Source organism: Thamnophis sirtalis, unplaced genomic scaffold (genome assembly GCF_051295495.1).
Source record: "Thamnophis sirtalis isolate CommonGarterSnake01/CBP01778 unplaced genomic scaffold, rThaSir2_p1.2 scaffold_8, whole genome shotgun sequence".
Classification (NCBI taxonomy): domain Eukaryota; kingdom Metazoa; phylum Chordata; class Lepidosauria; order Squamata; family Natricidae; genus Thamnophis; species Thamnophis sirtalis.
Genome location: NW_028261388.1, coordinates 68,596,832 through 68,619,441, shown reverse-complemented (window position 1 = coordinate 68,619,441; position 22,610 = coordinate 68,596,832). Strand labels below are relative to the sequence as shown.

General features: G+C 42.0%; 2 protein-coding genes across 2 annotated transcripts; both read left to right on the top strand.

The window, feature by feature from the left end:
- The first annotated feature begins 461 nt into the window (after nt 1–461).
- Nucleotides 462–14,584, top strand: LOC148044471 (protocadherin beta-16-like). The gene is made up of 3 exons (XM_087722133.1): nt 462–1,579; nt 9,509–11,149; nt 14,384–14,584. Exons 1-3 carry the CDS (start codon nt 803–805, stop codon nt 14,582–14,584), a joined length of 2,619 nt encoding a protein of 872 aa, XP_087578259.1. The 5' UTR covers nt 462–802.
- Nucleotides 14,585–17,619: 3,035 nt separating this feature from the next.
- Nucleotides 17,620–20,339, top strand: LOC148044470 (protocadherin beta-16-like). Its single transcript, XM_087722132.1, has one exon. The coding sequence runs from the start codon at nt 17,886–17,888 to the stop codon at nt 20,337–20,339; it is 2,454 nt and encodes an 817-aa protein (XP_087578258.1). The 5' UTR covers nt 17,620–17,885.
- The last annotated feature ends 2,271 nt before the right edge of the window (nt 20,340–22,610 follow it).

The window sequence follows — 22,610 nt, the reverse complement described above, 5'->3', positions numbered from 1 at the left end:
AAATGAAAAAAAAATCCAAAACAAAATATTAGATAGACAAGAGAGGTAAAAACCTCTAGAAAGTAATAAGAAAAAAAGAAAGAAAGAAATGCAGTGGCAACTTCTGCAAATTGAGACTTTTTAATTTAAATTTCTGGCTGCTTAATTTCCTTCTGAAAGGAAATATGAAATATCTAGATATTAATGGAAGTGAAAATCATGATTGTATCCAAATATAACCTACATGGTCATTATAAATGTACGACAAGAAAAGGTGCAAATAAAAATAAAACACAAAAATTATATTCCTCTGATTCCTTGTATTTATGGTACTTTATACATACATTCATATCACAACGATATCAAAAATTATAGCTCTTATATTTTGGGAGAAATCTCTTTCTCTAGATTGAAAGCTATTAATATATTTTTTGATATGACAAAAGACACCAGGATTGTATAACATTTTGTTCTTTTGAAAAGATGCACACACTATTCTATACACTACAATAAATGCCCTTTTCAAAGGAGTTTCCTAAATTCAGTGCTATATTTTACTTTAAACACAAGGTGGTGCTATTGCACCAAACAGTAAAAAGAGAGATTCGTTTACCTCAGAGTGATCCAGTCATTAGACAAAGAAATCTCAGGACAAAACAGCTTTCAATTAAATCTTGAGAAATTTCCGAAGAAAATACTCTAGTGTGGATACCAAAAAAATAACTCCCACTGGATTCTGATCACAACTATAATGGAAATTACAGCAGTTGCTTTACAAAGAATCTTACTGAATGTATGACCTTCCCTGAAAGAGGCTGAGAAAATGGAAGCATCTCGTACTAGCAGGCAAGTGGTCTTGTTCTTTATTTCTCTATGTAGCTCTGGTATGTTGTGTGAACCATTCCGCTATTCAGTGCCTGAGGAGAAGAAAGCTGGATCAATAGTAGCAAATGTGCTAAAAGATTTGAAAGTGGATGTGAAGGAGCTCTCTGCTCGCAGAGCACAGTTGATTTCTAAGAGCTCCAGGCAGGATTTCCAGCTGGATCCTCATTCTGGGAATATAATATTGAGGGATAAAATTGACCGTGAAGCTTTGTGTGGTCTGAGTGATCCTTGCACTCTGTTCTCTGAAATTTTGCTGGAAAATCCTCTTCAATTCTTCAAAATTGAAGTTCAGGTAGAAGATGTCAATGATAATTCCCCTATTTTCCCTCAGAATCAATTCCTTTTTGAAATACCTGAACAGATTCCCATAAATACACGTTTCCCCTTGGAGACAGCCGATGATTTAGACAAAGGAAAAAATGCTATCCAGAACTACATACTTAGCCCAAGCGAATATTTTAAGCTGGACATACAAAGTCAAAATGATGGCAGCAAATATGCAGAACTGCTTTTGGCAAAACCATTAGACCGCGAGGTGATCCCTCAGTTTATCCTCACCCTGGAAGCTGTGGATGGAGGGATCCCAAGGAGAACTGGCACAGCGCAGATAATTATTGATATTCTGGACAACAATGATAACGTGCCCCAATTTGAACAAGAAGTTTATAAAGTGCAGCTAATGGAAAATAGTCATCCAGGTTCATTGGTTGCTAAAGTTGAAGCCACCGACAAAGACATTGGATCCAATGCTCACATCATTTACACTTTTAGCCAAGCACCAGCAGATATACTCCAATCATTCAGGTTAAAAAATGATACTGGGGAAATTATGCTTGTAGGGAAAATTGATTATGAAATAAACAGTAAATATCAACTCAGGATCAAAGCCACAGATGGAGGAGGATTGTTCGCTTACTGTAAAGTTCTTGTTGACATCGAAGATGAGAATGACAATGCTCCAGAAATAATTGTATCATCCATCACTAATCCTTTACCAGAAAATTCTCCCCCGGAAACACTGGTGGCACTTTTTGGCATCAGAGATCAAGACTCCGGAGACAATGGCAGAACTAACTGCAACACTGAGAAAAACCTGCCTTTTATAATAAAACGGACTGAGAACAATTATTACCAACTTGTGACTCAACAGCCATTGGACAGAGAACAAATGTCACATTATAACATCACCATCACAGCCATCGACCAAGGTTCTCCCAGACTCACTTCAATGACAGTTATTAGCATTCAACTTTCAGACGTCAATGATAACCCTCCAAAGTTTGAAAGAGGTTTCTACAATTTGCACTTACGAGAAAACAACATTCCGGGACTGCTCATTGGATCAGTCCATGCTGTGGATGTGGACACAGAACAGAATGGCAAAGTAACCTACTCACTTTTGTTTGGAGAGATCAGGGAAGAGCCTGCATCATCTTACATCTCTATCAACTCTGAAACTGGGAACTTGTATGCCATTCGATCTATAGATTATGAGGATATACAGGATTTCCAGGTGATGGTGAGGGCTGTAGACAAGGGCTCACCTCCCTTGAGCTCAGAAACGATGGTCCGAGTTCTTATCACAGATGAAAATGACAATGCCCCCTTCATCCTCTGCCCCCTTCAGAACAGCACTTCTCCATCAAATGATCTGGTTCCCAGGGGAGCAGAGACAGGCTACCTAGTCACCAAAGTGGTGGCAGTGGACAGAGATTCAGGGCAGAATTCTTGGCTTTCCTATCAGTTGCTGAAGGCTACAGATCCGAGTCTCTTCGCTATTGGGACTCAGAATGGGGAGGTGAAAACCATGAGACCGGTGAACATCCGAGACAGTTTCAAACACACTCTTATTGTGGCAGTTAGGGATAATGGGCATCCTCCTCAATCTGCCTCTGCAACCCTAAAGATTCTTCTAGTGGACGGCTTCTCTGATCCTTACATGAAAATTATGGATAATCCTAAGGATGAAGTCCCACAGGAGGGAGATCATACTCTAACACTATATTTGATTATCTGCTTGGTTGCCATCTCATCAATTTTTCTGTTTTCTGTCACTGTTTTTATTGCAACCAAGTTTCAGAAGCGAAGGAAGTTCATAGGAAGTTCTCATTGTGCAGGGAATTTCCCTGGGGGACCAAATTTGCAAGACAAGTGTGTGGATCCTAATACTGGGGCATCTTCCCAGGCCTACAGCTATGAAGTGTGCTTAGCTGATGGGTCTCTGAGCAGTGAGTTTAAATTCCTTAGGCCTTTCTTTCCTGTTTTTACTATGGAGCATCAAAAAACTCTGCTGAATCCACAGATTCGTAATGATTGCCAGGATCTTCCTAATCAATCGGAGGAAAGAGAGCATATATCCCAGGTGAGAATAATTAATGTAATTACATTATAAATCTATATGGTTTGAGTAACTCAGAAATTATTAATTTCTAAAAATAAAAGATTGTCTATTAATGTACTTTCCTGTGAATTTCCAGAAAACTAGTTCATTTAGGGCCATGATGGAGAACCTATGACACACGTGCTGGAAACCAGAAAAGCAGCCACCCATTGCACATGCACACTCCAGGAAGATCTTTCTGTTTCCAGCACGTGAATGCACATTGGCCACGGTCTCCTGGTTTCTGGCACACATGTGTGCGAAGACCAGTTGTCGCAATGGCCGGCTGGCGCACTGTCTCCACTGTTCCCCCTGCGCAGCTCCCCCACTCCAGAAGAGCAGCAGCAGCTGCAATGGAAAGGGAAAGAATGACTGGCCGGCTCAATTGATCGGGGGAGCAGGGCAGCATATGCTGGCTGGGCAGCCGTTACCCCTCCTGCTGCTCCTTCCCCTAGCCATGTTGGACTTCAACAAATTCGAGCGGCAACTAAATGATAATAAACAGGGTAAACACGCGTGGTTGGGGGAAGCAAGTTGGTCGGGTTCAATGCCAGAGGGAGAAAAAGAAGGGCTGGGAATCCTTGTGTGTCTGGCCATCACCTCTTCTTTACCATCCCCCCCCCCTACGCCTAATTTGGAATGAGTCTGAAGTGGTTTGGGGGGGAGGAAGTGAGGCCACAGAGGAGCAGCAGTGGCTGTAGCTGCAAGGGGAAAGGCAGGAGCAACCAGCTGGCTCAAGCTCATGGGGCAGCAAGGTGGGGAGGGAGGCAGGAGCGAGTGACTGGCTTCTCCTCTTCCTGTCAGCTTTTTGCTCAGGGCAGCATCCAGCATGGCAAATTTCGGGCACTTTCAAGGGCCGCATTTGCAAACTAGGGTGCGTGTTGTGGTACTGTGTGTTTGGTGTGGACAAGATCGAGTTTGGCTTAAGCTGCAGCGCTCCAAGATTGCAAGCCACCACACCATTACTTGGCCCTGCTCAAGAACGGCAAAAACTGCTGGGTCTCTTCAAGAGCTCCGGAAATGCCCGGCTTCCTGCCACTGCATGAGATACAAAGGGAAGTGGGCCACCTTTCTGATTCTCGGCCAGCTGCTCTGTTTTCCTCTGAGTGTGGGCCCTTGCTCCAAGGGAAGCACGCCAGCAGCAGCAGGCTGTGTGGTTTGCTCCTTTGTGGTCCTGCCCACTGGCATAGCTGGCTGGTGAGATGCTGCCCAGAGGAAGAGGCTGGCAGGAGGAGGAGGAACCACTGCTGCCTCTGCAAATCAGGCCATTTGTGCCAGCAAAGGTTGGTCCAAAATGGGAGGCGTATGCACACACAGGGTGTTTGTGGGGGGGCTGCGTGCATGCATAGGGGCTGCACATTGCATTATGGTTCCAGCATATGAAACTGCTGGCATGCACACATGCACATACTTTCGGCATGCAACAACAAAAAGATTAGCCACCACTGGTTTAGGATAATATACTGAGAAATTTGTATTGGTTTAACATATGTTTTAGTTCCTATATGAGTATTTGTCCTCTGTGGTAATTGCAGCAAATCTAATCTGTAAGTGAGAAGCTATAAAATACATTAATATAAAATATAAAATACACTGCCTAAAGGAAAATCATACAATTCTCACGGAAGGAAACAATTTATAAGGTTTTCCAATATGGAAGCTGCAGCTGGTGTATCATGTGGTGGCATGGGCAATTCTTTGGGCCTGAAGGATGTCCCATGTCCCAGAATTCATGTCAGCAAGTTTTCAACAGTGATTGGGGCAGTTAGGAAGAAGATATAGACACACTAATCCATAGACAGCAGCTGAGAATGGCGTAGCTGAAAGAAGGAATGGGGTCTTACAAACAATGAAAGATTCATTGCTGAAGGATTCTGGCTTGAGCAGGTTGTATTGGGGTGAAGCCATGTTGACTGCTAATTATTTGATCTATTAATGATATTCCATATGCTGTGCTATGGGAGAAAGCCATCTCTGGCACATTTAAGGGTGTTTGGAAGCATATTCCAAAGGCAATTGGGAGAAAGAGACAACAAAAAGCTAGAAAGCTCAGGTTTATGGGCTATGAGCCTGGCTCAAAGGGCTATCGCTTTAGCAATGGGAGCAGAAGGATAGTAATTTCCAGGTCTGCTGGCTTTGCAGAGCAAAATTGGGGCAGAATTGATGCCAATTTTAGGGATGATCCACTTAGTGATGGTGAATCACTTAGCGACAGTGTCAGCATTCAGGGAGGAGAAGCTGAAAAAGGAAAAAGAAGATGATGACTCTGATATGAAACAATAAAGAGTTGACACACAAGAATAGTCAATGCCACACAGGTCAGAGCGATGGAACAAAGGGATTCCACTTACAGGTATTCTGCTAGTAAAATGAAGGTGTGTAATGTGTGATATGAGCCAAGAAACTATCAGGAAGTATTGGCACTACTCAAAGTTGAGCAAGTGAAGTGGAAAGAAGCCGTGGACAAAGAAATGAAATCCATGAATGAACATAAAGTGTTCACATCTATGACTTTGCCAAAAGGTTACAAAGCTGAAGGATGTAAATGAGTATACAAAAAGAAACTATTACCCAACAATGAAGTCAGGCAAGTTTAGTGGCACAAGGTTTTTTGCAAAAGAAAAATGAGCACTATGATGAGGTGTTTGCACCAATTGTAAAAAGTGAAAAGTTGGCACTAGCTTTGGCAGCAGCCATAAAATTTAGCACTTTGATATAACCACAGCATTCCTCAATGCAGAATTAGAGGAAGAAATTTATATGGTTCAAGCACCAAGGTACGAAAGTAAAAAAAGGGCTGACACTGTGTATAAACTGAACAAGGCCATTTATGGGCTGAAGCAGTCATCCAGAAACTGGAACATTAATATGGCGTTGAAGGGTCTTGGGTTCAAGAGTTTCAAGACTGATGGTTGCATATACAGTTGCAAGAAAAAGTATGTGAACCCCTTGGGATTACATGGAGTTTTGTATGAATTGGTCATAAAATGTGCTCTGAACTTCATCTAATTCACAACAATAGAAAAACACAGCCTGCTGAAATTAATACTATACAAACATTAGATGTTGCCATGGTCTAATTGAACATAACATGTAAACATTCACAGTGCAGGGAGGAAAAAGTATGTGAGCCCCTAGCCTAATGACTTCTCCAAGAGCTAAGCCAGGAGTGAGCCAACCTTGACTCCAATCAGTGTGATGATATTGGATGTGTTGTTGACAGCTGTCCTGCACTTTAAAAACACACACCTGTTTTGCATTTACTGGTTTCAAGAAGCACTGTCTGATGTGAACCATGCCTCGCAGAAAAGAGCTCTCAGAAGACCTACGATCAAGAATTGTTGACTTGCATGAAGCTGGAAAGGGTTACAAAAGTATCCCCCAAAGCCTTGATGTTCATGTGTCCATGGTAAGACAGACTGTCTACAAACGGAGATAATTTAGCACTGTTGCTACTCTCTCACAGCGCAGAATGCTTCATGAGTTAAAGAAGAATCCTAGAGTGTCAACTAAAGACCTACAGAAACCTCTGGCACATGCGAATATTTTTGTTGACACATCTACAGTAAGGATAACATTAAACAAGAATGGAATATATGGGAGGACACCAAGGAGTAAGCCATTGCTGTCCAAAAAAATAATAATATTACAGCACGTTTGAAGTTTGCAAAAGAGCACCTGGATGTTCCACAGCACTACTGGCAAAATATACTGTGGACAGATGAAACCAAAATTGAGTTGTTTGGGAAAAACACACAACACTATGTGTGGAGAAAAAAAAGGCACAGTACACCAACATCAAAATCTCATCCCCACTGTAAAACATGGCGGAGGGAGCATCATGGTTTGGGGCTGCTTTCCTGCCTCAGGGCCTGGACGGATTGTTGTCATTGATGGGAAAATGAATTCCAGGGTTTATCAAGACATTTTGCAGGAAAATGTACGACCATCTGTCCTCCAACTGAAGCTCCGCAGAGGTTGGGTGATGCAACAGGACAATGACTCAAAGCATACAAGTAATTCAACAAAAAAAATGGCTTCAACAGCACAGAATACGCCTCTGGAGTGGCCCAGTCAGAGTCCTGACCTCAACCCGATTGAAATGCTGTGGCATGACCTTATATGTTAAACGATTTAAACATAGAAGTTAATGAAGCTGTAACAGCGTTTGAAGATAATGCTGCTTGCATTAAAATGGCAACAGGTGACAATGAAAAATAGAAGCAAGTATGTGGACATTAAATATTGTAATGTCAGAGAAGTTATCAAAAATAAACTAGACACTCTAGCAGATGAAATGACCAATTCATTCGGTGGAGCGCACATTGGGAAGAATATTAAATTATTTGGTTTTATGGCTATTCTAGTCATAAAGGGAGGAGTGTCAGTTTATAAAGAATTTATGAAGTGGAATAGCCATGGCAACGATCCAGCCAAAGGGAACTGTTTTTTCACTGAGACACAGGATTTGCTGTGAGAGCCATGTGAGCCGGCTGTTCTGTGTTCAGAGTCCATTCTTCTCTCTACCACTTTGCAAGAGATGCTTGGGTGTTGTTTGTATCATGTTTTTGCATTTTGTAGATAAAGAAGTTTTTTCTCTATTATGAATCCTGCTCAGTTCTTTCAATATGTGCTTGGTCATTCTCAAATAAACTAATATTTTACATCCCTAGTGGCTAATCTCACAGTAAATGGGCTACTTCAGAGAGGAAGGAAGGTCAACTGAGGGAGTAAAGGGAATGATGAAAAAACAGAACCCTGAATCTCCTCCTCCCTCCTTCTCATTGCTATGGAAAGTCCTCAGCTAGCTAAGGAAACTTAATTAGCTAAAAGAAAAAATAGTAATTAACTATATAAATATAAGTTAGATAAATATTTTTGTAAAAATATTCCAACTCATCCAAGCCAAATTTCTCAGCTGTTTTAGTCACGATAGTAAAGCTAATGTTTAGAATTTCTTTTGCACTACAAAAGAGCAGAAAAAAACTGGATTATTAAGATTAAAGCTGTTGCAAGTGTCTGCGTTGAGATGCATTTTGAGATTTCTTCTTGGTATATGACTTCACTATGCATAGCTATATTAATATATGTACTTGTAAAGCTTACAGTGTATTTATGTCTAAGATGGCCCAATTGCAGTAAATAAAGCAACAAAAGAATTGCTTTTCTGGGACACTAAGTTGGGAAGTCACAACCGCAAAGCAATTGACCAAGTTAAAATACATTTTTGCCTGGTTGGCCACATGGTGGCGATATTGACAAAGAAAATTAGTCTGTTCTGCCTCTTGATCAACATTGGGAGAAGAAACCTAGTTAAAAAAATTGAAAAAGAAAGGGATGTGATTCTTTTATCGTGAAACACATGTAGATTATAAGATGGCAAAAGACTGAACAATTAAATACGATTTCAACAATTAAATCATAAAGGAAGGAGGAAAGACTGAATTTTGGGGCAGAATTTGAGCCTACAAGGAAGAGACTGGAATCATGGAGAATTGCTTTTGGAAAAGGCAAGGTCTGTATATCCTTCTCTCTTTCTCATTCCTTAGAGTAATGTGTGCTTCAATTCGCTTTTCTGTCCCCGAGGAAAAGAAAAAGGGGTTTCTGGTGGCTAATGTGCTGAAGGAATTGAAACTGAAAACAGGGGAGCTTACCACACGCAAAGCACATTTAGTTGCTGAGGGCACTCAGGAATACTTCCACCTTGATATTCAAACTGGGAATCTGTTGATTAATGGCAAAATAGACAGAGAAGCTTTATGTGGCCAGAATGTTCCTTGTCTACTTCTTTCTCAGCTTGTTTTGGAAACCCCCCTAGATATCTTTAATATTGAAATCAAGATAGAAGATGTGAATGACAATGCACCCAAATTTTGGAAAAATGAAGTTAAGGTGGACATTCCTGAAAATATGCCAATAAATATGATATTTCCCTTAGAATTAGCTCAGGATGATGACTTGGGAAATAATAGCATCCAAAATTACATTCTCAGTTCCAATGAGCATTTTCAGCTTGAAGTACAAAAGAATGAAGATAGAAAAGACAATATATACCTTGTTTTGAAGAAAACATTAGATAGGGAGAGGATGCCACACCTTGAATTGGTTCTAATGGCTATTGATGGAGGAGTTCCAAAGAAAACCGGCACAGTTCAAGTTAATATAAATGTTCTGGATCATAATGATAACTTTCCTCTGTTTAGTAAGTCTGAATATAAGGCAAGAATAAAGGAGAATCTCCCTAAGGGCACTCCTGTGATTAAGGTGGAAGCTACAGATCTGGATTTGGGTTCAAATGCGCAAATCCTCTACTCATTCCATCAGGTGCCTGAAAGAATAAACAATTTGTTTCATTTAAATGAAATTACTGGTGAAATAACTGTTTGGGGAGAGATCGATTATGAAAAAGAAAAGAGCTACAGCATGAGCATCAGAGCAACAGATGGAGGGGGTCTTCCAGGTCAGTGCGATGTACTGATAGAGGTTGAAGATGAGAATGACAATCCCCCAGAAGTGTCCATCATGTCTCTGATCAGCACTTTAAAGGAGGACTCTCCCCCAGACACAATGGTGGCCCTCTTCAGTGTGAGAGACCAAGACTCCGGAGACAACAGTAAAACGATGTGCTCCGTGCAGATGAATCTCCCTTTTGTGCTGAAAGCCACCACAAACAACTTTTATCAGCTTGTGCTCCAAAGTCCCCTAGACAGAGAGACGGTCACTGAATACAACATCACCATCACTGCCATTGATTGGGGAGCTCCTAGGCTCACTTCAACAAGATTGATTAACGTTCAGATCTCCGATGTCAATGATAATTCTCCCCTTTTTGAAAAGTCTTCATATGACATGCAAATCAGGGAGAATAATATTCCAGGCTTGCTCATTGGTTCAGTCCATGCTCTGGATCTGGACACAACGCTGAATGCTAAAGTGAATTACTTAGTTCTTCCTGGGAAGGGTGATGGCATGGTGACTTCTTACATCTCAATCAACTCTGAAACTGGAAACATGTATGCCCTCCGATCCCTGGACTATGAGCAGATAAGAGGCTTCAGAGTCACTGTGAGGGCATCTGATGGTGGTTCTCCTTCCCTGAGCTCAGAAGTGATTGTCCGAATCCACATCATAGATGAGAATGACAACGCTCCCTTCTTCCTGTATCCCCTCCAGAACAACACATCCCCATGCAATGAGCTGCTTCCCAAGTCAGCCGAGGCCGGCTATCTGGTCACCAAGGTGGTTGCAGTGGACGCAGATTCTGGTCAAAACTCCTGGCTTTCCTATGAATTGCTGAAGGCCACAGATCCAGCCCTTTTCAGCATAGGAGCGCAGAATGGGGAAGTGAAAACCAGGAGAGTCCTGAATGAGCGAGACACAAGTAAGCAGAGGCTGGTGATACTGGTGAGAGACAACGGCCTTCCTCCACAGACCAGCACGGCGTTGCTTAATGTTCTTCTTGTGGATGGCTTTTCGGATCCCTTCCTGAGGAGGGTGGATGTCAGTGTGCAAGAACCAGAAGAAGATAAAACCTTGACCAAGTATCTGGTGATCTGCTTGGCTGCAGTCTCCTTTGTGTTCCTGGTCTGCATTGTTGTGTTTATTGTGGTCAAAATCTTCAAGAAGGCCCCACAAAGCCAGTTTCCTACTACTCATCCTCACTTCCCACCTGCCAGTTCTGATACTCCAGGGAACTGTGCTGATTCACAGAATGGGTCACTTTCCAGGACTTACCGTTATGATGTTTGTTTGACTGGTGGATCCTTAAATAGCGAGTTCCGATTTCTCAGGCCTCTCTTTCCTGTCTTTTCGGTGGGAGATGTTAACGTCCCAGGGAACAGTAATATTTCTCCAGGCATCCAAGATACTTCTGAGCAGGTTGCAGTAATTGGCGCAAAGAAAGAGGTGAGGAAAAGCATGCAATTAATTCAGCCTCTTCCTATTCATTCTCCCTCTATTCCTTTTGCTCTATCAGTTATTCTTGAACTAAATGCTTATTTATTAATTAATGAAACAGGTAATTTTACTTTAATTTTAGTTGAGAAGATAGATCACAATTCTTTTATAGGTAATCCTTGGCTAGCAGCTATTCCTTTAACAAAGGTATATATTATAATGCGCTGAGTGGTTGTTATGACCAATCTTAGAAGTTCCACCTGTCCCAGTCATTTGATTGCGATGTGGGCACTCGGCAGCCAGATCACACGTAGGATGGCCCTGCATCCCATGATCACGTGGCCACAATCTGCAACCTTTGGCACAGGTTTCCCACAAACAGTTTCAATGAGGAACCTGGCAGGCAGGGTTGCAAACTGCTCAGGTAAACCTTACCCAGCCGCATGTATTCCCCCAGCCTCTCTGCAGTCATGTTGGGGGTGGAGATGTAAAGCCAGTGCGTTTGAATGTCGCTATGGTCTTAATCCAGTCAATACTGATTGCTGTAGCTGAAAGCAAAGGGTCTCTCTCCGGCTGCATTCCTGTGGTTTTTCTTATTACCACAATGTATCCTCTTGCTAAGTGGTTCTTGACAGTCTGCCCAGGACTTTCCCTACACTGAGAGGTGGGAAGAAGTTTTTCCTGGTGAGCTTTTATTCTGCAGCTTTTGTTTTTACTCACTATTTGGCTTAAAGAGAAAATAACTGTATTTTCTATCAGAGTCTTTTAATTAATTCTAACACCCCTTTGTCTTGTACAAGAGATAACATTTCCTAATTTTAGCCCTCTGTACAAACCGAGGTTTGGTCCATATAAATCTCGTATTCATGATCAGTTTGGCTCATCATTTTTGAGACCTGGTTTCTCCTTTTATTGTGCTTTGAATGGAAAAAAAAGGACAAGTCTTTAGGCACGGTGGAATACACTGGGAAAGACAGCAAAGGAGTAATCCTACTATGATGGACCTTTAGCCAATATACGCCTGGCAACTAGCAGAAGAGCCAGGGAGGATTTGTTGTATCCAGTGTTTCATTCCAGCTTTTTTAGGTGTTGGATATCTTCCTCTATTTACTCTGAGTCTTTGGTCAAATTAAAACAACAAAATCTACAAAATTCTTCACAGTCATGATTGTGTTGTAATAATCAATGGCTGCTTGATTTTCCAGGGTGGCTTCTCTGACCTGCCTTAGCTCTCTGTCAGAGTGGATAGGGAATGGGAGGTGGAATTTAAACTCTTAAAGCCTGGGTGTTCAAGACCTATAGCATTATGTACTTCAAACCTGGCACTCCCACTAGCGAAACAGCCAATGCTACATATTTAGTTTTTTGATGGTAGGGAGACCTTTGAATTGCAATTGGGGATTAATGCTTGAAGCTTAAAAGTAAGCTTTTAACCCACACAGTAGGAACCATCCCGGGGAGACCCTTAAGAGAATGGTCTCGGTGACATTGCAGGTCAATTGAATATTGTTAAGGCTTTGACATCTAGGGACCTTGGGGGCACCTTGTTAACCTGAAATATGTGGTTGTATGGCCTGTGGCCCTGATGCTATCCCAAGAGGCACATGGTCAGAATGTCTTTTACAGACCTTCATCCTGCTAGGCAAAAGTCAGTGATATTGAGTACCTCTCATGCTAGGTACTCCCAATCATTCCCTTCATCTGGAAAAAGGCTTGGTTCTGGGATGGCATAGATTGTGAACATTAACATACAACATATCTTACAATATTTTGCCTTACTTCCCTTTGTTGTCCCTTCCTTCATTTCCTTCAATTTCAAAAGGAGTCCTTAACAGTCCACTCCTCAGTTTCTGGGTCCTTCCTGGGTCACAGAGGTGGCACCTTTTATGTTGTCATGGGTTCTGAGTTATGGTCCAGCACTGCTAGGTTTACATGAGTCCCGTGATCCAGGAGCTCTTTTCTACTACTTTTGATTGCTGTCTATGTGGTCAGTAGAATCTGTTCTTATTTATAAGCCCCTTCCTCACCCAGCTACAGACTTGCTCAGCAGAGAGGCCAAAGGTTTTTGCTTTTGGTCATCAGGGAAGGGAGGGGTGGTCAGTGCTGACTTGTGGTTGTCCTAGAATTGGATCTTCTGACCTAAAGAGTTCAACCCAGGGACACTAATAGGGTATCTGGGTCGGCTTTTATTGCGTTTAAGTGCTTTCAATGTTTGATATTCAAAAGTACTGCTTCTGGCCAAATTTGTCTTCTGGGGTTATCCTTAAGCAAAGCCCAGTCCTTACATATCTCCGTTGCTTGTTTTCTGTTCATACCAGCTAGGATGGGCACTCACCTCTCATCCCATGCCATGAACAAGTCTCCTAGAAGGGACGTGGGCATAATCCTCGAACTATAGCTTCCCATGTTCTCCTTCAGATGTGGGGTTCAATTGGCTTAGCCGGTCCTTCCCCCTGCAACTTACCTGCCTCCCCACCTGTCATTTTTTTGGACCAAAAGGGGCTCCAGAAGAACTCTGGTTCCCTAGCAGAATAAAGTCACTTCCTTTCCTGGGAATTCTCACTATGGTTTCAGAGCCCCCCCCCAAAGGATCTCAGAGCCAAAGAGCCAGCACTGTCTGAAGATGTCTCCTTGGTCATGTGGCCAGCATGACTTAATGCCGAAGGCACATGGAATGCTGTTACCTTCCCACCAAAGTTGGTCCCTATTTTCTACTTGCTATCAACTTGTAAAGCATTTCCATGTCTGTTATCAAGGTGACATTGGAGGAAAGGGGGGGGGAGAATTCCACGCATATTTTCGGCTAGACTCAGATCTCAGATTACCACAGCAGGCTTGTGAGGCACGAAATTTTACAACCTGCTGCAGCACCTCATTGGCAAATGTGATTTATGACCCAGACTGAGGGAAGGGGAGAAATGGGGGTAAAGTTCAGCCATAATTATACTGAAGTTAGATCTGACTCCACACGGGTATTGCCGAGATGTTGTTCCTAATAAATGATTGGATTTCTTTTGAACTTGGCTCGAGGCTCATAAGTTAATTAGGGCATATTTTGAAAATCTGATACTTGTATTTTTTATGTGCTTTCAAACTGCTAGATTGGCAGAAGCTGGGACAAGTAACGGGAGCTCACTCTATTACATGGCACTAGGGATTCAAACTGCTGAACTGTCACCTTTTTGATCAACAAGCTCAGCGCCTTAGCCACTGAACCACTGTGTCCCTGTGGCTTACCCACAGACAAAAGAGATCTGTTACAGCCACAGTATTGGCCCTGTACCTCCTATAGCTGGGTTGGCTGGGAGTCCCTTTGTGGTCGCCAAATTGGTGGAAGAAAAATTCATATTTGTCCCTCGAGCTGGGATGAAGCTGTCAGCGCTTGAGAGCAAATGGACAAGGAAGCAAGCTGCTGGAAAGAAGTTTATTTTAGGAAGCCAGTGACATCAACAATGGGTTCCGATCCAGCCAGTTGATGTGTGAAGCAATTATTGGAGTTTTTATACTCTTTCCAGCTTTTGTGATTCAGATATTTCAATAAGGTCTGATGGTGTGCCTTTTGATGGGATAATTTCTTTGGGCGTGGTCATTCAGGGTGGTCAATCCTAGCCATTGGAAGGGGAGGGAGATGTAAAGCCAGGGAGTAGGGATGTGCCTATTGTCTTAATCTTTTCAATATTGATTGCCTTAGCTTTCGTGTGTTAATCCTGTCAATAATGATTGCTTTAGCTGAAAGCAAAGGGTCTGTCTCCGGCTGCATTCCTGTAGTTTTCCTTATCACCACTTGCTAAGTGGTTCTTGACAGTCTGTCCAGCACTTTCCCTAGACTGAGAGGTGGGAAGAAGTGTTTCTTGGTGAGCTTTTATTCTGCAGCTTGTGTTTTTACTCACTATTTGGTTTAAAGGGTAAAAGGCTATATTTTCTATCAGAGTCTTTTGGTTAATTCTAACAGGTCAGAGCAAATGTTGATAGAAGTATTATTTTGTCAAGACAAGGTTGCCTTCTACATTCCTTTAAATTTCTCTGAGTTGTAATCCAGTTTCAAAAACTATGAAGCCCTAGTGGGAAACCCATTATAAGTTAACATTAGTCCTTTGGAACAGTGCATGCCATCCAGTATGGGATTCCAAATCTTTTCTTACCAGTTCTATGAGAGAGCACTTCGTGCATGCATGCAGCTAAGACTGTCTTTGGTGAAAGCGCTGGTGAGCTGAACTGTTTTTTTTATCTCAGCTGAGATGCAGCAATCTGCTCTGCTGTATAAATCAGCTGAGCTAAAAAAAACAAGGGAATATAGGACAGGGAATGGCGGGGGCAGGAGTGGGAGCCCAGCCAGAGGTGATATTTGCCAGTTCTCCAAACTACTCAAAATTTCTGCTACCGGTTCACCAAAACCAGTTCAAACCAGCTAATTACCACCTCTGATACCATCTTGAAAGGCACAGCTTTTGTATCTCTATGCTCTACTCCCGTAGAAGTTTAATCAAACTTCCACACTGACAGCCTGGATTTGGAGAAAATAGCATATAAGTTTCTAAGTGCACATGGTTAGTATCAGGTTAGAGAAGGACCAGAACAGTTCAGTGTCAGAGAGTATTTTTTTTAAATGAACAAGGGGCCGAGATTCAATTCCTGCCCATAATTGAGGATAAATTTATGATTTTTTAAATATTTGCTCAGAGAATTCAGAGATTGCTTTGAACTGAATGTTTTCACTTCTGCTTAATAAAAGCTTCCTTTTGAAATACTTCATTTTAAGAGTCTTCTTTTTCTTAAACTAGAAGGAGAGACCATCCTTACAGCTGCTTTGACTGATGGTAATTTTTTCAATGCCCATGGTTTTCAAGTGATGCTCCAACTATTTTATGATTGCTTGAGTTGAATCCACTATTCCAAGTGTTGTGAATCTAATGATTGGGATTGCCGCAGTGTTGCCTTGATGGTATTTCCTACACTGAATTTTGACTTAAAATCTTCTTCACTTTCTTGATGTATTCATTTCTGATCTTCTTCTTAACTTCAGTGTGCTTGAAAGATTCTCAGCTTGAAGAATACCCAGGTATTGATAGTGATAGTCTTCGTCCAGACTCTGATGCAGTTTCCAAAGGACACCTTAATTCCCTATGGAATTAAAATGGTTTTCACCATTTTTCTCCTGTTGGTGGTGAGGGTGGAACATTGGTTGAGCCCAAATTTCATTGCAATATCTTGATCTTATATATGGACAGAATTGAACAATGATTCTATTTCAGATAGTGCTTTTCCATCCAACTTCATATCAACCATTTAAAGGAAATGAGATAGTCTGGCAGATATTTTGGATGTTTGATAATGATGGTCTGATCTTTTCACTATGGTTGACAGGAGAATCAGTGCAATAAGAAACATGGTAGTGAACGATCGCCTTGAAATATTCCTTTCTTGATATTATTATCATGGTTGGTTGCACGATCAGCTATCAGGCTATCAGACTGGATTTATTCACCTATTGTGCCCCCCCCCCAAGAAGCTGGAATAGGCAGATGTTGTTTGATGGTGTTAACAATTTCATTGCACAATGTAAGCTGTTTCAAAGAAAATTACCCCTTGCAATTGTTATTATTATAATTCATCACACAGTCAGCTTATTATTATAAAAAAAACCTACAATCCATGGAACTGATTAAGTCAACTCTAAGCCATGAAAGATATACAACATTACATATTAAGGTGGTTGCCCTAAAACATTTGCTAAATAATTTATTAAATAAATACCTCTGGAAATTCAAAAATGATACAGGTCGTTGTCTGTCTACACCTTAGCTTCAAAGATACAAATTTCTGAAATTTTAGATATAAAATATAAGAATACAGTCTCCATCACTCTTCCAAGATGGTTTAACATGATAGTCAATTGTTCATTTCTGTCCTTCTGTTTACATCAAATTTATTACAAAAATGAAAAAAAAAATCCAAAACAAAATATTAGATAGACAAGAGAGGTAAAAACCTCTAGAAAGTAATAAGAAAAAAAGAAAGAAAGAAATGCAGTGGCAACTTCTGCAAATTGAGACTTTTTAATTTAAATTTCTGGCTGCTTAATTTCCTTCTGAAAGGAAATATGAAATATCTAGATATTAATGGAAGTGAAAATCATGATTGTATCCAAATATAACCTACATGGTCATTATAAATGTACGACAAGAAAAGGTGCAAATAAAAATAAAACACAAAAATTATATTCCTCTGATTCCTTGTATTTATGGTACTTTATACATATATTCATATCACAACCATATCAAAAATTATAGCTCTTATATTTTGGGAGAAATCTTTTTCTCTAGATTGAAAGCTATTAATATATATTTTTTGATATGACAAAAGACACCAGGATTGTATAACATTTTGTTCTTTTGAAAAGATGCACACACTATTCTATACACTACAATAAATGCCCTTTTCAAAGGAGTTTCCTAAATTCAGTGCTATATTTTACTTTAAACACAAGGTGGTGCTATTGCACCAAACAGTAAAAAGAGAGATTCGTTTACCTCAGAGTGATCCAGTCATTAGACAAAGGAATCTCAGGACAAAAGGCAACAGCTTTCAATTAAATCTTGAGAAATTTCCGAAGAAAATACTCTAGTGTGGATACCAAAAAAATAACTCCCACTGGATTCTGATCACAACTATAATGGAAATTACAGCAGTTGCTTTACAAAGAATCTTATTGAATGTATGACCTTCCCTGAAAGAGGCTGAGAAAATGGAAGCATCTCGTACTAGCAGGCAAGTGGTCTTGTTCTTTATTTCTCTGTGTAGCTCTGGTATGTTGTGTGAACCATTCCGCTATTCAGTGCCTGAGGAGAAGAAAGCTGGGTCAATAGTAGCAAATGTGCTAAAAGATTTGAAAGTGGATGTGAAGGAGCTCTCTGCTCGCAGAGCACAGTTGATTTCTAAGAGCTCCAGGCAGGATTTCCAGCTGGATCCTCATTCTGGGAATATAATATTGAGGGATAAAATTGACCGTGAAGCTTTGTGTGGTCTGAGTGATCCTTGCACTCTATTCTCTGAAATTTTGCTGGAAAATCCTCTTCAATTCTTCAAAATTGAAGTTCAGGTAGAAGATGTCAATGATAATTCCCCTATTTTCCCTCAGAATCAATTCCTTTTTGAAATACCTGAACAGACTCCCATAAATACACGTTTCCCCTTGGAGACAGCCGAAGATTTAGACAAAGGAAAAAATGCTATCCAGAACTACATACTTAGCCCAAGCGAATATTTTAAGCTGGATGTACAAAATCAAAATGATGGCAGCAAATATGCAGAACTGCTTTTGGCAAAACCATTAGACCGCGAGGTGATCCCTCAGTTTATCCTCACCCTGGAAGCTGTGGATGGAGGGATCCCAAGGAGAACTGGCACAGCACAGATAATTATTGATATTCTAGATATCAATGATAATGTGCCCCAATTTGAACAAGCAGTGTATAAAGTGCAGCTAATGGAAAATAGTCATCCAGGTTCATTGGTTGCTAAAGTTGAAGCCACCGACAAAGACATTGGATCCAACGCTCACATCATTTACACTTTTAGCCAAGCACCAGCAGATGTACTCCGATCATTCAGGTTAAACAATCATACTGGGGAAATTATGCTCGTAGGGAAAATTGATTATGAAATAAACAGTAAATATCAACTCAGGATCAAAGCCACAGATGGAGGAGGATTGTCCGCTTACTGTAAAGTTCTTGTTGACATCGAAGATGAGAATGACAATGCTCCAGAAATAATTGTATCATCCATCACTAATCCTTTACCAGAAAATTCTCCCCCGGAAACACTGGTGGCACTTTTTGGCATCAGAGATCAAGACTCCGGAGACAATGGCAGAACTAACTGCAACACTGAGAAAAACCTGCCTTTTATATTAAAACTGACTGAGAACAATTATTACCAGCTTGTGACTCAACAGCCATTGGACAGAGAACAAATGTCACATTATAACATCACCATCACAGCCACCGACCAAGGTTCTCCCAGACTCACTTCAATGACAGTTATTAGCATTCAACTTTCAGACGTCAATGATAACCCTCCAAAGTTTGAAAGAGGTTTCTACAATTTGCACTTACAAGAAAACAACATTCCGGGACTGCTCATTGGATCAGTCCATGCTGTGGATGTGGACACAGAACAGAATGGCAAAGTAACCTACTCTCTTTTGTTTGGAGAGATCAGGGAAGAGCCTGCATCATCTTACATCTCCATCAACTCTGAAACTGGGAACTTGTATGCCATTCGATCTATAGATTATGAGGATATACAGGATTTCCAGGTGACGGTGAGGGCTGTAGACAAGGGCTCACCTCCCTTGAGCTCAGAAACAGTGGTCCGAGTTCTTATCATAGATGAAAATGACAATGCCCCCTTCATCCTCTGCCCCCTTCAGAACAGCACTTCTGCATCAAATGATCTGGTTCCCAGGGGAGCAGAGACAGGCTACCTAGTCACCAAAGTGGTGGCAGTGGACAGAGATTCAGGGCAGAATTCTTGGCTTTCCTATCAGTTGCTGAAGGCTACAGATCCGAGTCTTTTCTCTGTTGGGACTCAGAATGGGGAGGTGAAAACCATGAGACCGGTGAACATCCGAGACAGTTTCAAACACACTCTTATTGTGGTAGTTAGGGATAATGGGCATCCTCCTCAGTCTGCCTCTGCGACCCTAAGGATTCTTCTAGTGGACGGCTTCTCTGATCCTTACATGAAAATTATGGATAATCCTAAGGATGAAGTCCCACAGGAGGGAGATCATACTCTAACACTATATTTGATTATCTGCTTGGTTGCCATCTCATCCATTTTTCTGCTTTCTGTCACTGTGTTTATTGCAACCAAGTTTCAGAAGCGAAGGAAGTTCATAGGAAGTTCTCATTCCACAGGGAATTTCCCTGGGGGACCAAATTTGCAAGACAAGTGTGTGGATCCTAATACTGGGGCATCTTCCCAGGCCTACAGCTATGAATTGTGCTTAGCTGATGGGTCTCTGAGCAGTGAGTTTAAATTCCTTAGGCCTTTCTTTCCTGTTTTTACTATGGAGCATCAAAAAACTCTGCTGAATCCACAGATTCGTAATGATTGCCAGGATCTTCCTAATCAATCGGAGGAAAGAGAGCATATATCCCAGGTGAGAATAATTAATATAATTACATTGTAAATCTACATGGTTTGAGTAACTCAGAAATTATTAATTTCTAAAAACAAAAGATTGTCTATTAATGTACTTTGCTGTGAAATTCCAGAAAACTAGTTCATTTAGGGCCGTGATGGAGAACCTATGACACACGTGCTGGAAACCAGAAAAGCAGCCACCCATTGCACATGCACACTCCAGGAAGATCTTTCTGTTTCCAGCACCTGCATGCACATTGGCCACGGTCTCCTGGTTTCTGGCACACATGTGTGCGAAGACCAGTTGTCACAATGGCCGGCTGGCGCACTGTCTCCAGTGTTGCTCCTGTGCAGCTCCCCCATCCCAGAAGAGCAGCAGCAGCTGCAATGGAAAGGGACGGAATGACTGGCCGGCTCAGGTGATCGGGGGAGCAGGGCAGCATATGCTGGCTGGGCAGCCGCTCCCCCTCCTGCTGCTCCTTCCCTTAGCCATGTTGGACTTCAACACATTCGAGCGGCAACTAAATGATAATAAACAGGGTAAACACGCGTGGTTGGGGGAAGCAAGTTGGTCGGGTTCAATGCCAGAGGGAGAAAAAGAAGGGCTGGGAATCCTTGTGTGTCTGGCCATCACCTCTTCTTTACCATCCCCCTCCCTACGCCTAATTTGGAATGAGTCTGAAGTGGTTTGGGGGGGAGGAAGTGAGGCCACAGAGGAGCAGCAGTGGCTGTAGCTGCAAGGGGAAAGGCAGGAGCAACCAGCTGGCTCAAGCTCATGGGGCAGCAGGGTGGGGAGGGAGGCAGGAGCGAGTGACTGGCTTCTCCTCTTCCTGCCAGCTTTTTCAGGGCAGCATCCAGCATGGCAAATTTCGGGCACTTTCAAGGGCCGCATTTGCAAACTAGGGTGCGTGTTGTGGTACTGTGTGTTTGGTGTGGACAAGATCGAGTTTGGCTTAAGCTGCAGCGCTCCAAGATTGCAAGCCACCACACCATTACTTGGCCCTGCTCAAGAACGGCAAAAACTGCTGGGTCTCTTCAAGAGCTCCGGAAATGCCCGGCTTCCTGCCACTGCATGAGATACAAAGGGAAGTGGGCCACCTTTCTGATTCTCGGCCAGCTGCTCTGTTTTCCTCTGAGTGTGGGCCCTTGCTCCAAGGGAAGCATTCCAGCAGCAGCAGGCTGTGTGGTTTGCTCCTTTGTGGTCCTGCCCACTGGCATGGCTGGCTGGTGGGATGCTGCCCAGAGCGAGAGGCTGGCAGGAGGAGGAGGAACCACTGCTGCCTCTGCAAATCAGGCCATTTGTGCCAGCAAAGGTTGGTCCAAAATGGGAGGCATATGCACACACAGGGTGTGTGTGGGGGGGCTGCGTGCATGCATAGGGGCTGCACATTGCATTATGGGTTCCAGCATATGAAACTGCTGGCATGCACACATGCACATACTTTCGGCATGCAACAACAAAAAGATTAGCCACCACTGGTTTAGGATAATATACTGAGAAATTTGTATTGGTTTAACATATGTTTTAGTTCCTATATGAGTATTTGTCCTCTGTGGTAATTGCAGCAAATCTAATCTGTAAGTGAGAAGCTATAAAATACATTAATATAAAATATAAAATACACTGCCTAAAGGAAAATCATACAATTCTCACGGAAGGAAACAATTTATAAGGTTTTCCAATATGGAAGCTGCAGCTGGTGTATCATGTGGTGGCATGGGCAATTCTTTGGGCCTGAAGGATGTCCCATGTCCCAGAATTCATGTGAGCAAGTTTTCAACAGTGTTTGGGGCAGTTAGGAAGAAGATATAGACACACTACTCCATAGACAGCAGCTGAGAATGGCGTAGCTGAAAGAAGGAATGGGGTCTTACAAACAATGAAAGATTCATTGCTGAAGGATTCTGGCTTGAGCAGGTTGTATTGGGGTGAAGCCATGTTGACTGCTAATTATTTGATCTATTAATGATATTCCATATGCTGTGCTATGGGAGAAAGCCATCTCGGGCACATTTAAGGGTGTTTGGAAGCATATTCCAAAGGCAATTGGGAGAAAGAGACAACGAAAAGCTAGAAAGCTCAGGTTTATGGGCTATGAGCCTGGCTCAAAGGGCTATCGCTTTAGCAATGGGAGCAGAAGGATAGTAATTTCCAGGTCTGCTGGCTTTGCAGAGCAAAATTGGGGCAGAATTGATGCCAATTTTAGGGATGATCCACTTAGTGATGGTGAATCACTTAGTGACAGTGTCAGCATTCAGGGAGGAGAAGCTGAAAAAGGACAAGAAAAAGAAGATAATGACTCTGATATGAAACAAT

Coding starts and splice junctions, on each gene's coding strand:
- LOC148044471 (XM_087722133.1), top strand. CDS start 803: ATGGAAGCATCTCGTACTAGCAGGCAAGTGGTCTTGTTCTTTATTTCT. Junction 1,580..9,508: donor CAGGTTCATTGGTTGCTAAA/GTTGAAGCCACC, acceptor CCTGTGATTAAG/GTGGAAGCTACAGATCTGGA. Junction 11,150..14,383: donor TAATTGGCGCAAAGAAAGAG/GTGAGGAAAAGC, acceptor GCTTACCCACAG/ACAAAAGAGATCTGTTACAG.
- LOC148044470 (XM_087722132.1), top strand. CDS start 17,886: ATGGAAGCATCTCGTACTAGCAGGCAAGTGGTCTTGTTCTTTATTTCT.